The sequence below is a fragment of the Sus scrofa genome, chromosome 13, assembly GCF_000003025.6.
Source record: "Sus scrofa isolate TJ Tabasco breed Duroc chromosome 13, Sscrofa11.1, whole genome shotgun sequence".
Lineage (NCBI taxonomy): Eukaryota > Metazoa > Chordata > Mammalia > Artiodactyla > Suidae > Sus > Sus scrofa.
The window spans coordinates 86,440,479-86,455,284 of NC_010455.5; the positions used below are offsets into that span (position 1 = coordinate 86,440,479).

A 14,806-nucleotide genomic window follows, 5' to 3' on the forward strand; every position below is an offset into this window, starting at 1 on the left:
GTTGTGGTGTAGGCTGCAGATGTGGCTTAGGTCTGGCATTGCCGTGCTTGTGATACAGGAACTTCCATACACCGCAGGTGTGGCCATCAAAAAAAAAATTCCAATTTCACAGTGATTGCCGTAAGTATATTATTTGATATTTAAAAAGAAAAAAGTATGGATTAAAATAAGCATCTTATTATGCGTTACTAACAATAAATAAGTTTCAAGGAAAAAAAGTAAAATTTCAAACCAGAAGTCATAGTTTCTATCTAAAAGCTGATTTATATCAAATTGTATCTGGACGAGCATGAAAATAATTATGTAGAATAAATACAAAAACGTTTCAAATAAAATGTTAATTAAAAAGCACAGAGTTGTTTATACATCATTATGAAAACAAATGAAAAATATGATTGCTCATAGATAAATACTACAAGAACATAATTCTGAAATCAACTATGAATTAAAATGACATAAGAGATAGTGGGGTTATAAGTCAATTGTTTTCCCTAATAGCATGAGATCTAGAGAAAGTAGCTAATGAAGAAATGAGCTCATCTTTCATACTTTGGTCTATAAACACATTATAATGATGTATCATTTACAGATTATGCATGTTTTTAAATTAAAAAAGCATAAATGTTAGCATTTTGTTCAATGTTATGGCTCAAAAACCAATGACATTATAACCATCCCTTATTAAATTAAAATAATAATTAAATGTTAAATTATAAAATATATAAAAATCATTTCATCTTCTGCAATGGTTAAATAAAAAGGGTATATCTAAAAAGAGTAATCTGGGTGGGATCAATACAGGGAAAGAGTAAGACATGGCGCTGACCTTCTTCCACAAACACATTTATAAAAACCACCTACATGTAGAACAATCAGCATAAAACATCTAATGAACACTGGCAGAAGACCGCAAACCTCCAAAAAGGGCAAGAAACCCTCCAAATAACTGGGTATAACAAAAGGGAAAAAAGAGATAGATTTAAAAAAAAAAAGAAGGAACCAGGAAGGGACTAGCACTCCTGAGAGGGAACTCTGAAAGAGGAAAGGAACCTGTACCCTGGGAAGTTACCTAATTGACAGGAAGATTAGCCAAGATGGAGGGACCTCAAAGACTCAGAGAAAAGTGTAACAGCCAGACTGAGAGAAAAGCAAAGAGACAGCAAGATAAACCATCAGCACCACAACACCTGGACACCATAGCCTGAAACATTTGGGCCAGGGCTGGGCTGCAGAGGTCAGTTCCAGGGAGGACTAGGGTTGGCTCTGTAGAGACAGCCTGATGGGCTAGGCAGCAGTATACCACAGGCTAGGGATGGAGTGCCACAGCCAGGGGAACCCAGGAAGAGGCTTGTGCCCGCAAGAGAAGCCATTACCACGATTACTGGGGAGAGTGAAAGGAGGAGGAGTGGAGAGACATAGGAACAGCCTTCTCTGTGCATCTGCTGGGTTCTCAGGGAGGGGGGTGTCTCTTGCACAGGCTATGGGTGGCAGGGTGCCTCTTGAGCAGGCTAAGTGTGGTAGGGCACCTCTGGCATGGACTAAGGGAAGTGAAGCACCTCTTGTATGGGCTATGGGTGGTGGAAGCAAACCACCACAGCTATCCCAGACTCCAGAGGTAGGCATTACCTGCCACAACTAGGGGTCCATAAACAAGCATCATCTTCAGCCCAAGTCACCTCAGAGGTCTGCATAGAGGAGGGCACTGAAATCAAGCACGACCATAGTTGCTCTCACTCCCCAGGGAATACACATGCCCTGCTGAAGCCAATGCCAAAAACTCTGGGAGATGCATACACCTGCCTGAGGGTCACTGCACTTACCAGGGCCCTTCACCAGGAGCAACCTGCACCACTTCCCCACAATTCATCACCACTGTCAAGGGCCTAGCAACCAGGCACTGGCTACTCGCCCTGCCCATTGCCTCCATCTCCCTGGAAACACATGCAGGCCACTTATCAGCACCCCTAATAAAGGGTATAACAGCCTGACACACAGAGAAAACAGAAAGCAAGCATCCAAACCAAAAACAGCCCTCAAGCAAAAAATAATGATGATGATAATAAAAATAATATAAGCCCTCACCAAATACCCAAAAGCACTCTCACATATAAATAGTCTTCCAAGACTACAGTAGTTGTTCCCCTAAGTACAGAGAATAAGAAAAGTATAAGCAAAATGAAGGTCAGGAACCCATTCCCAGTTAAAAGAACAGAATTCCCCTGAATGAGCAAAAAATGAAACAGATTTCTGCAGTCTCTCAGACACCAAGTTCAAAAGGAGAAAGTGAAAATATTGAAGGAATTAAGAGTGAATATGAAGAATTAAGAGCAAATACAAACAGTAATGCAGATTACTTTAGAAAGGAATTAGAAAATATAAGGAGAAGCCAAGAAAAATTTGAAAATTAATATGCAGAGATGCAATCTGAGTTAAAGGCTCTGAAGAACAGAATGAATAATGCAGAGGAATGAATTAGTGACTTGGAAGAGAGAATAATGGAAATCATGCAGTCAAGACAGCAGAAAGAAAACCAAATGAAAAACAATGAAAGAAATATGAGTGGTCTATAGGACAATATAAAGAGGGCCAATATATGCATAATAGGGATTCCAGAGGAGAAGAAAAAGAAAAGGTGATCGAAAATATATTTGAAGAAATTAGGGCTGAACTGAGAACTTTCCAAATCTAAAGGAAAAGTGAACAAAATACAGGAAGCAAAGAAGTCCACAAACAAGTCGAACCCCAATAGGCCCACACCAAGACATGTTATAATAAAAATGACAAAAAGTAAAGATAAGGAGAGGACTCTAAAAGTAGCAAGGGAAAAAAAAAGAGTTAATTATAAGGGAACCCCCATAAGGCTATCAGTTGATTTATCTACAGAAACACTATGGGCCAGAAGACAGTGGCAAGATATATTCAAACTTCTAACAGGGAAAAATCTGCAGCCTATAATACTCTACCCAGAAAGAATAGTGTTTAAAATAGAATGGGAAATAAAGAATTTCTCCAACAAACAAAAACTAAGAGTACAGCAATACTAAACCCATTCTAAAAGAAATACTGAAAGGTCTTCTATAAAAAAAAAAAAAAAAAAAAAGAAGTTCGGAGTTCTCGTCATGGCTCATGGTTAACAAATCTGACTAGGAACCATGAGGTTTCAGGTTCAATCCCTGGCCTCACTCAGTGGGTTAAGGATCTGGTGTTGCCATGAGTTGTGGTATAGGTTGCAGACATGGCTCGGATCCCGCATTGCTCTGGCTGTGGCATAGGCCAGTGGCCACAGCTCTGATTAGACCCCTAGTCTGGGAACCTCGAAATGCTGTGGGTGTGTCCCTAGAAAATACAAAAAAAAAAAACAAAAAACAAAAAAAAAAAAGACGTAAAGAGTGAGAAGAAATAGGATGGAGGAAATCACAGTTGGAAAGAAAGTAATCACTTAAACAAGCCAGTATACAGAACTAAAAGAAAAAAAAAAAACTATTGTAAAAATGATGATAAACACAAAGAACAGCAAAAGAATAAACATGAATATATTAAAAAAGGACATCAAAGCCATAAAATGTGGGGAAGGAAAGTAAGAAAATATAGACTCTTTTTTCTTTTCCAGAAGGTGTTTGAGCCTATATGGCTATCAAGCTAAAGCAAGTAGATATAGGAGGTTAACATACTTGAAAAACAGGGAAACCACAAATTAAAACCAAACAACACATTTACAAAAACTAAAAAGAAGAGGACACAAGCATAAAATAAAAGGAAATCACTCAACCAAAAAAAGAAAGGAACAAAAGAGAACAAAGAATCAACTGGAAAACAAGGTTTAAAATGGCAATAAATAGATATTTATCAATAATTACCTGAAAAGACAATTAATAGACATAGAGTGGCAGACTGGATAAAAAAACAGGAGCCTACAATATGCTGTCTACAAGAGATTCACTTTAGGGCAAAGGACAAATATAAACTGAAAGCGAGAGCATGTAAAAATATACTGCATGCGAATGGAAAAGAGAGGAAAGCAGGAGTTGCAATACTTATATTAGACAAAACAGACTTTAAAATGAAGGCTATAAAGAAAGACAAAGAAGGACACTATTTAATGACAAAAGAATCCTTTCAAGAAGAGGATATTAACAATTATCAATATACATTCACCTAATATAGGACCACCCAAATACATACAACAAATACTAACAGATATAAAAAAAGAAATTGATGGAAATACAATAATAGTCAGAGACTTTAACATCCAACTCACATCAGTAGACAGATCCTCTAGACAGAAAATCAATATGACAAGAGAGATCCTAAATGACACAATAGAAAAGTTAGACTTAATTGGCATTTTCAGGACATTACATAAAAAAAAAATCAGAATATACATTCTTTTCAAGTACACATGGAAAATTCTCAAGTACAAACCACATACCAGGGAACAAAAATAACCTCAACAAATTTAAGAGTATAGAAATTATTTCAAGCATCTTTTCTGACCACAATGGCATGAAAATAGAAATCATTCATAGAAAAGAAATGAGAAAAAACTGACAACATGGAGACTAAACAACATGCTACTAAAAAACCAATGGGTCAATTAGAAAATCAAAAAAGAAATTAACAAATACTTTGAGACAAATAATAATGAAAACACAACCATTTCAAATCTATGGGATGCTGCAAAAGCAGTACTTAGAAGGAAGTTCATAGCCATACAATAGGCCTTCCTCAAAAAAGATGAAAAATCTCAAATCAACAACTTTAACCTACCACCTAAAAGAATTAGAAAAAGAAGGACAAACAAAACCTAAATTCAGCAGAAGGAAGGAAATCATAAAGATCAGAGAGTAATGGAGTTCCATTATGGCTCAGTGGTTAATGAACCCAACTGTGATCCATGAGGATGCAGGTTTGATCCCTGTCCTCACTGATGGGTTAAGGATCCAGTGTTGCCATGAGCTGTGGCGTAGGAGGCAGACTTGGCTCCAATCCCACGTTGCTGTGGCTGTGGCTGTGGCATAGGCCGGCAGCTGTAGCTCCAATTTGACCCCTACCCAGGGAACTTTCATATGCCACGGTGCTGCCATAAAAACAAAACAAAACAAAACAAACAAAAAAACAGAGAGGAAATCAATGAAATAGAGATTCAAAAAAACAACAGAAAAAAAAATCAATAAAACCAAGAGCTGGTTCTTTGAAAGGGTAAATAAAATTGATAAACCTCTAGCCATTCACCAAGAAGAAGAAAGAACCCAAATGAACAAATTAAGAAATGAAAAAGGAGAAATCTCAATGGATACTGCAGAAATACAAAAAATCTTAAGAGAATACTATGAACAATTATATGCCAACAAATTTGACAACCTAGAAGAAATGGGCCACTTTCTAGAGACATACAGCCTGCCAAATCTGAATCAAGAAGAAATAGATTAACCAAACAGACAAATCACCAGAATTGAAATTGAATATGTAATAAAAACACTCCCTACAAACAAAAGTCCGGGAACAGACGGGTTCATAGGTGAATTCTACCAAACATGCAAAGAACTTTTACCCATCCTTCTTAGACTTTTCCAAAAGATTAAAGAAGGAACAATCCCAAAGACATTCAATGAAGCACCATCACCCTAATACCAAAACCAGACAGAGATAGTACCAAAAAAGAAAATTATAGGCCAATATCTTTGATGGATATAGATGTAAATACTCTCAACAAAATTTTAGCCAACCAAATCCAACAACATACAATAAAGATCATACTCCACAGCCAAGTGGGATTCATCCCAAGTTCACAGGGATGGTTCAACTATGCAATTCAATCAACATCGTACACCACATTAACAAAAAATAAAAATAAAAAACCACATGATCATCTCAACAGATGCAGAAAAAGCATTTGACAAAATCCAACATGCATATGTGATAAAAAATCTTACCAAAGTGGGTATAGAAGGAACATACCTTAACATAATAAAAGCCATTGGTGACAACCCTACAGCCAATATAATACTTACTGAGAAAAGCTGAAAGCTTTCCTGCTAAAATCTGGAATAAGGAGGCCCATTCTCACCACTTTTATTCAATATAGTATTGGAAGTCTTAGCCATAGCAATTAGATAAACAAAAGAAATGAAAGGTAACCAAATTAGAAAAGAGGTAAAACTGTCACTGTATGCAGATGACATGATGCTATATATAGAAAACTTGAAGGACTCCATATAAAAACTATAGGAACTGATGAACGAATTTAGCAAAGTAGCAGGATACAAGATTAAACTCAGAAATCAGTTGTATTTCTCTATACTAACAATGAAATATTAGAAAAAGAATATAAAAATATAATACCTTTTAAAATTGCACCGCCAAAAATTAAATACCTAGGACTAAATCTGACCAAGGAGGTAAAAGGCTTATATGCTGAGAACTATAAAACATTAATCCAGGAAAGTAAGTAAGAGGATTCAACTAAATGGAAAGATAACCCATGCTCTTGGATTGGAATAATTAATATTGTTAAAATGGTCAAAACAATCTTCAGATTTAATGAAATCACTATCAAATTACCCATGATATTTTTCACAAAACTATAACAAACAATCCAAAAAATTATATGGAATGATAAAAGACCCAGAATTGTCAAAGCAATCCTGAGGAGAAGAAGAAAAAAAAAAAAAAACAAGCAGGATGCATAACTCTCTGAGACTTCAAACAATACTACAAAGCTACAGTAGTCAAGACAGTGTGGTACTGGTACCAAAACAGACATGCAGACCAATGGAACAGAATAGAGAACCCAGAAATAAACCCAGACACCTATGGTCAATTAAAATTCAACAAAGAAGACAATAATATAAAATGGGAAAAGTCTCTTCAACAAGTGGTGCTGGGAAAACTGGACAGCCACATGAAAATCAATGAAACTAGAACACACCCTCGGGCCATGCACAAAAATAAATTCAAAATGGCTTAAAGACTTAAAAATTAGACAAAACACCATAAACCGCTTAGAAGAGTACACAGGCAAAACATTCTCTGACATCAACCATACAAATGTTTTCTTAAGTCAGTCTCCTGAGGCAAAAGAAATAAAAACAAAAATAAACCAGTGGGACCTAATCAAATTTACAAGATTTTGCACAGCAAAGGAAACCATAAAAAATAAAAATTAAAAAAAAAAAAACAAAGACACCACCTATGGAATTTGTGAAAATAGCTGCAAGCACTGCAACCAACAAGGGCTTAATCTCCAAAATATACAAACAACTCATAGAACTCACCAGTAAAAAAACAAACAACCCAATTGAAAAATGGGCAGAAGAACTAAATAGACATTTCTTCAAAGAAGATATTCGGATGGCCAACAGGCATATGAAGAAAATCCTCAACATCACTAATTATTAGAAAAATGTAAATCAAAACTACAATGAGGTATAACCTTACACCAGTCAAAATAGCCATAGTTAACAAATCTACACATAACAAATGCTGGAGAGGGTGTAGGGAAAAGGGAACCCTCCTACACTGTTGGCGGGAATGTAAATTAGTACAACCACTAAAGAAAACAGTATGAGGTACCTCAGACAACTAAATATAGAACTACCATGTGATCCAGCAATCCCACTCCGGGGCATATATTCAGAAAAAAACTATAATTCAAAAACATACATGAACCCCTATATTCACTGCAGCACTAATCACAACAGCCAAGACATGGAAACAACCTAAATGCCCACTGACAGATGAATGGATGGAGAAGATATAGTGTATGTATACAATGGAATACTACCCAGCCATAAAAAAATAATGCCATTTGCAGCGACATGGATGGAACTATAGCGACATGGATGGGTCACTTTGCTGTACAGCAGAAATTGACAGAGCATTGTAAATCAACTATGGAAATAATTTTAAAAATAAAAGTTACAAAAAGTAAAACAGTAATCTACTTTCTTTCCTCATTATCCTGGAAAATGAGGATATTATTTAACAGGGGAAAACGGAATATTATTTAACTTTAACATATTATGAAATAAAGTATTAGCATTAGTTGAATGCTTATTTATATAATCCTTTGTCAAATTTTATGTTGTACCAGATATAATTTTTATAATAAAAATTACTCATTTCTGTTGCCAAATAGAATCATATGATCATATCAAAGAAAATGTAATAGGATCATTACACAGCTTGAAATGCCAGAAACAGTAATAGCCCGAACTGAAAAGGTTTATTGGAAACCTACAAATTTCTTAGTACACACAGGTCTTTTTTTTTTTTTTTTTTTTTTTTTTTTGTCTTTTTGCTATTTCTTTGGGCCGCTCCCGCAGCATATGGAGGTTCCCAGGCTAGGGGTCGAATCAAAGCTGTAGCTGCCAGCCTACCCAGAGCCACAGCAACGCGGGATCCGAGCCACGTCTGCAACCTACACCACAGCCCACGGCAACGCTGGATCCTTAACCCACTGAGCAAGGGCAGGGATCGGACCCTCAACCTCATGGTTCCTAGTCGGATCCGTTAACCACTGCGCCACGACGGGAACTCCAGGTCTTTCTAAATGATTAGGATTGCTGCTCCTTTTCCTATAAGAAGTCTTTTAATCACCTTTTAAAACTCCTGTTAGTATTATCCTGGGAATTTGGAAAAAATTGCAACGAAATCAATGAATAAGAGGCCTTACTCACAATAGCTAAATTCTTGGCACTATATTCCTTTCTGAAAGATAGTTAAATGTGATCAAAATATTATATTACCAAGGATAAACAGCACACTATTTAGTTATATATATCTAGTTATAAAAGTCCATTAATCTTTCTAGGGACAGTTACAGTGTCCAACAGCAATTTTATGAAGTTTTTGCCCTGTCAGAAAAAAATCCACCTCATCATTCCCAAGAATAATTCTAGGTCATGTGAATATTTATAGATTCTGACATTCGATTACAATTTATTATAGGCTACACATATGCTAGACTCTGGGCGAATAAAAAGTAAACAGGATATATATGATTTCTGTTTATTCCTAGGCTAAAGGCCCAATAAGAGAGAAAAACAAAAACAAAAACAAAAAGATAAATTCCACACACCTCCAGTGTGTGGTACTATCTTCTGTGATGGACAAAATTGTAGATATTATAAAAGCATGCAGGAGACTTGAAGAGTAAAGAGTAAGCTGATACATAAAGATGAACAGCACTTAGTAGATGGGTACAGCAAGTAGGAATTAGGGTCAGGGGACTTCAGAATGAGTGAAATGTGTGAACTGAGGACTTGGAAACAGAAGAAACAGAAAACTTTTATCAAGTTCAAAGTAACTAAGTATGGCAGGACCTGCCTACTTAGAGCAGTAGGCAGCATGTCAGTTTCATAAGCATGGCAGGAGCTGAGGGAGAAAGGAGGAGAGAGAATAGTTGAGAATGAGGGATGTGTATGTAGATATGGTGTCAAGAGCAGGGGAGCAGATGAGATGGTAGGTTGGGGACACCTAAACCAGAAGTGAAAAAAAAAAAAAAAAAAAAGCCTTACAAAGCAAGTTGAGAATTTGGAACTCCATAATTAAGTCCTTAGAGTGAATTTCACAGGTAAGTAACCTATTTCATAAGTTTCTGCTTCAGCAGAATATTCTAGTTCCAGGTGCTCATGGGCAACTGCTACTGGTAGAAGGTTGCAGGTGACCTGAATTAAGGAAGTTGCTATTGATGCTGAAAAAAATTAGATAAAACATGCACAGGAGTTAGAAAGGATAGTTCTTAGATTGGGAGTGGGACATAACTAGAGCCAAAACAAAATTCAGGTTCTGGTTAATCAACTGGACGGAAGAGGAGACAGAGCTAAAGATCTTACGCTCCAGGTCTTATATGACACACAGATAAATCTAACAATTGGGTATTCAGACCCAGAGCTCAGAAAAGGTAGAAGCTATGGCAAAGATATGAAAATAATCTGTATTAGGAGATTCACTAACTTGGGAACAAAGCAGACTACCTAAGAATGGATATAGCTGGGAAAAGGAAGATGTTTCAGACAGATATCTGTAGAACACTTAACTAAAACAACACAAGAAGAGAATCAACTCCACTCCTGAACCCCTCTCCACACACATTTTTAAAATGTATAATACAAAAAGAAAGTGAAAGAAAGAGACTGAAGAGGAAAGGCCAAAAAAATAGTAGATAAACTAGTAGATTGTCATGGAAACAAAGAGAAGTATTTCACGTTGGACCAAGTATTTCACGTTCATCCAAATTTGATGAACATCATCAAATATGATCTTTGGATGAACGAGATATGAGGGCTGATGAGTCTCTACTACTCAGCAAAGATGTTGCAATAGACCCTGAGAGGGAGCCATTCCTGGGGTGATAGGAAGAGTAACAGTGGTGGCAGTTAATGGTCTCTAAAGAATGCAGTTGTGAAGGGGAGAGGAAAAGATAGGCAGGCTGGGAGGCAATGCAAATTGAGAAGGACATGGCAGCTTGTGTTGGCTCAGTTTTATTTTATAGGATGAGACAGACTTGAGGGTCTTTAAAATGCTGAAAAGAAGAAGAGAAGAGATCTGGGAAAACTGATAACAAGAGAAAACAAGAAGACCACATGGGAAGGCTTTGTAAGAGGGTTGGAATGGAATGAAAAGCAAGGTGAAAAGATTAACTGGAGGAGAAAGGGATCTACTTATTCCATTTTAATGGTGGAGAAGTAGCCTATGTGGGCTTTCCCTTGAATTTCTTCCAATGCATACAGCTTTACTGGAATTCAGACTGCTCACTCCTCTGAAACTGCAGACTCCACCTCCCCATCCTCTCTCCCCCTCAATGCAAATGTATCAATAATCACTCTTCCAGCAACTTATGAGTAAGCCAGACATTACCTTAGTATCTCAGAACGTTATTTTAAGCACAGTATTAATAAATATATATGCATATGTTTGTGTGTATATATCTTAACAATTCATGTTCCATTTTATTTGGGTATCAGCAATACAAATTTAATCTACAAATTTTGCAGTCAGTAACATTTTTGACCAGCTCAATTACACATATTTGAAAAACACATAAAATTCTATTAGTCAAATTGTCTTTGTCAACTATAATCCATCAACTTTGTTATAAAATAAGTGCAAGAGAAGCTTTCTGGCCATAGTTACACTCCAATGTTAACAGAGCTGTTAGAGTTCCTGTCATAGCGCAGTGGTTAACGAATCCGACTAGGAACCATGAGGTTGCAGGTTCAATCCCTACCCTTGCTCAGTGGGTTAACGATCTGGCGTTGCCGTGAGCTGTGGTGTACTACAGCTCTGATTGGACCCCTAGCCTGGGAACCTCCACATGCCACGGGAGCAGCCCAAGAAATGGCAAAAAGACAAAAAAAAAAAAAAAACAGAGCTGTTAATTTTTGTTTGTTTGTTTTTTGTTTTTTGTCTTTTTGCCATTTCTAGGGCCACTTCTGAGGCATATAGAGGTTCCCAGGCTAGGGGTCAAATCGGAGCTGTAGCCGCCGGCCTACACCAGAGCCACAGCAACGTGGGATCCGAGCCACATCTGCAACCTACACCACAGCTCACGGCAACACTGGATCCTTAACCCACTGAGCAAGGCCAGGGGTTGAACCCGCAACCTCATGGTTCCTAGTCGGATTTGTTAACCGCTGAGCCATGACAGGAACTCCCAGAGATGTTAATTTTGATGATGGTGACATAGCTGAAACAAAGGATCTCTTACAAACTTCAACATTGCTTATTCAGAGACAATACTCTGTACGAAGGAAACACGGCTCACTTCTCAAGTTAGCTATTATTATTAAACACTAAACTGAAATGTGTTACAGAATGGAAAGTTATCAATCTACTGAGGAAAAAAAAAAACATCGGTTTGATTAATGTAAATGAAACCAGATAATATACTGTGTAAAAGACGAAGATAGCAAAATTTTGGCACCAAAATAAAGCTTCTCAAAGATGGAGGGGGAAAAGATGGAGGGGAGGAGGAGGAAGAGAAGAAGGCATTCTACACATTGCTCCTGAATCTATCTCCAAGAAGTAAGGAAAGAGAAAAGTCACTGACTCACCTTGGTGGGTCCATTTCCATTAATCGCCACTGGTAATGTTTCATAAAATACATTCTTAGCTCGAGCTTTGCCATTTTCAAATTTCAAAACAACTTCATCTGGATTCAAAAGAAAAGACAGGTTTTTGTTTAAAATGCTTTCATATGTTTTCATATGTACATAGGTATGTTTTCATATGTATGAACATATTAATACATCTATCTACATATCTTGTTTTTGTTATAAAATTTATCATGCATACTATTCCATGTGCAATACTTCTAGAAATTTTGCCTATTCCACATCAGCAGACACCCAACATGAAAGATAACAGTGACACAGGTGAGGATTCTGAGCACCTCACTTTCTCCAACCAATGCCAACAAACTAGAGGTGCTGAGACACCAATGGGGTCTGGTGGGAGGAAGGCATCTTGGTAATTCTACCTCTGACTTTTGATATAATGTGATCCTGGATGTATTAAATTACTGTCTTTTTTCTTTTCTTTTTAGGGTCATATCTGCAGCATATGGAAGTTCCCGGGTTGGGGGTGGAATCAGAGCTGCAGCTGCCAGCCTACACCACAGTCACAGCAACACTGGATCTGAGCCATATCTGCGATCTATTCTGCTGCTTTCAGCAATGCTGGATCCTTAATCCACTGAGCAAGACCAGGGATCAAACCCACAACTTTGCAAACACTATGTCAGGTTCTTAACCCACTGAGCCACAGTGGGAACTCCTAAATTATTGTCTTAATGTATTCATCTGTAAAACGGGATCCTTGCCTGCTTTTCTAAGTTATTATGAAGAGAATAACAATATATATAAAGCAGATAGAAAACTGTTAGGCATAAGCTAGGTTTCTACCACTGGCCATCATTGATAGTATTTCCAGTTGAAAATCAGGCCTAATGTAAATTCCAGGAATATACAAGTCAGATGGGAGCAGAAACATTTTTTTGTTTCCAAGTTCCTTTCCTCACATTTCTTAAACACGCCAAGCTAAATGCCTTGCATTCTGAGAATCTTTTACTTGACTTGAAAAATTATATTGATTTGTGATATATTTTTAATTTGTACATTATTAATATATTAATATATTTCTATTTTTAACGTTATCAATTAATTAAATTTAATGTACTAACATATTTTTATCAAGATACATGTCTATCAGAAAAAACCCATAGGCATGCACACATGCAGAAGCACACGTGTGCATGCATGCAACACACACTCCACGGTGTAAATGCTTTGTTATCAGTTACCTTTAACCTAGGTTAAAATACTCTAATGCTCCTGAGTAATTCACAATATGAAGAGTTGATACTGAAAACTGTGTAGTTAAAAAGTGTAATAATTCGAAAACATCTACAGTGTCCAGATGTGAGATACTAAAGTCTAAATTACCTAAGGGCAGAAGCTCTTTTGTACTAATCTTAGGAAATGATTTTCCCTGAATGTATTTAACTATCTCAAGGTAAGCTTAAGTTCAATATTTTTTAAAAATTATAATATTTACACTTTATAGACCTTAGTAATGCCCCAAAATAAATATAGCAAAGAAAAGACAGTTGAAAACAAAGGTGTTCATTTATATACATAAGCAACCCAGTAATTTAGGAAGCATACCTACAGCTCCATTTAATGTCTGGAAAATTTTGCATTTGTGATCCAATGTGATGTTAAGAGCTTCCTAAAAATAAGAATGGAGATAATATTTAAAACGACAATAAAAATAGCAAACAACACACTATCATGTTAATATAGTTTATTGTTTTGGGGTATTTAAAGATCCTATACTTACTCATTCCAGTAATCTTCTTCAGGAAGACCCCTCTTATGTTAAGCTATGAGGTTGGGGATTATTATTACACAGCACAATATGCCTGACTGCTACAATAGGTTGATAAATAATCACCTAATCATTCAGATTCATCTGCTTAACAAATCTTATGATTCTCAATGGAGCAGTTTTTTAGCTACATTGCTCTGTCATAGTAATAATCCTAAAATTGTCTTTGCATGCTGTTATGGACTGAATGTTTGTGTCCTCTCAAAACTGACATCTTACAGCCATAACCCCACCCCTTCTCAGTGTCTCTCTCTCTCTCTCTCTCTCTCTCTCTCTCTCTCTCTCTCTCTCTCTCTCTCTCTACCATTTGGGGACACAGCAAGAAAGCAGCTGTCCTTTACAAGCCAGGAAGAGAGCTTTCACAAAAAACCAACCATTCTGGCACCCTGATCTCAGATTTCTAGCCTCCAGAACTGTGAGAAAATAAATTTTCATTGTTTAAGCCACCCAGTCTATGATATTCTATTATGGCAAACCAAGAAGACTAAGACACACGCTAATTAGATAAAATCTTATCTTCAGAGTGAAACTTAAACAAGATTTATGCAACTAAAAATATGACAAACCCAGCCTGAGATTTCAGAGGAAGCAGCCTAAAGCAAAAACTATTAGATAAGACAAAGAGCATTTTCAATTTGGAATTACACTAAGAAAAACAAGCTCAAGCTGCATGGGCCAGCAGTGATGACAAGAGTAGATTTCTCCTCCTGGATGAGAGGCCAAATCCTCAGGCTGGCTATATCAGGCACATAAGAGAGACAGTTAAAAAAAAAGAGAGAGAGAGAGAAAATACACACTTAAAAGAATAAAGTTTCTTAAGAAGTATCTGATGAAAATATTTAGATAACTGAAGTATTCATCTAAGAATCAGAATCAGCTATAGTTGCAAAACTCACTGCAAAATGTACTTCAAAAA

At 36.7% G+C, this 14,806-nt stretch overlaps 1 protein-coding gene across 3 annotated transcripts in view; it reads right to left on the reverse strand.

The window, feature by feature from the left end:
• PLOD2 (procollagen-lysine,2-oxoglutarate 5-dioxygenase 2) overlaps positions 1-14,806 on the reverse strand; it is a 110,495-nt gene that overhangs the window by 37,806 nt on the left and 57,883 nt on the right. For all 3 annotated transcript variants that reach the window (XM_021069587.1, XM_021069586.1, XM_021069588.1), the window contains 2 exons: positions 13,668-13,731; positions 12,057-12,154 (listed from right to left, as the gene is read on the reverse strand). In XM_021069587.1, the coding sequence (XP_020925246.1) occupies positions 12,057-12,154; positions 13,668-13,731 (162 nt within the window). The remainder of the gene's footprint in view (positions 1-12,056; positions 12,155-13,667; positions 13,732-14,806) is intronic.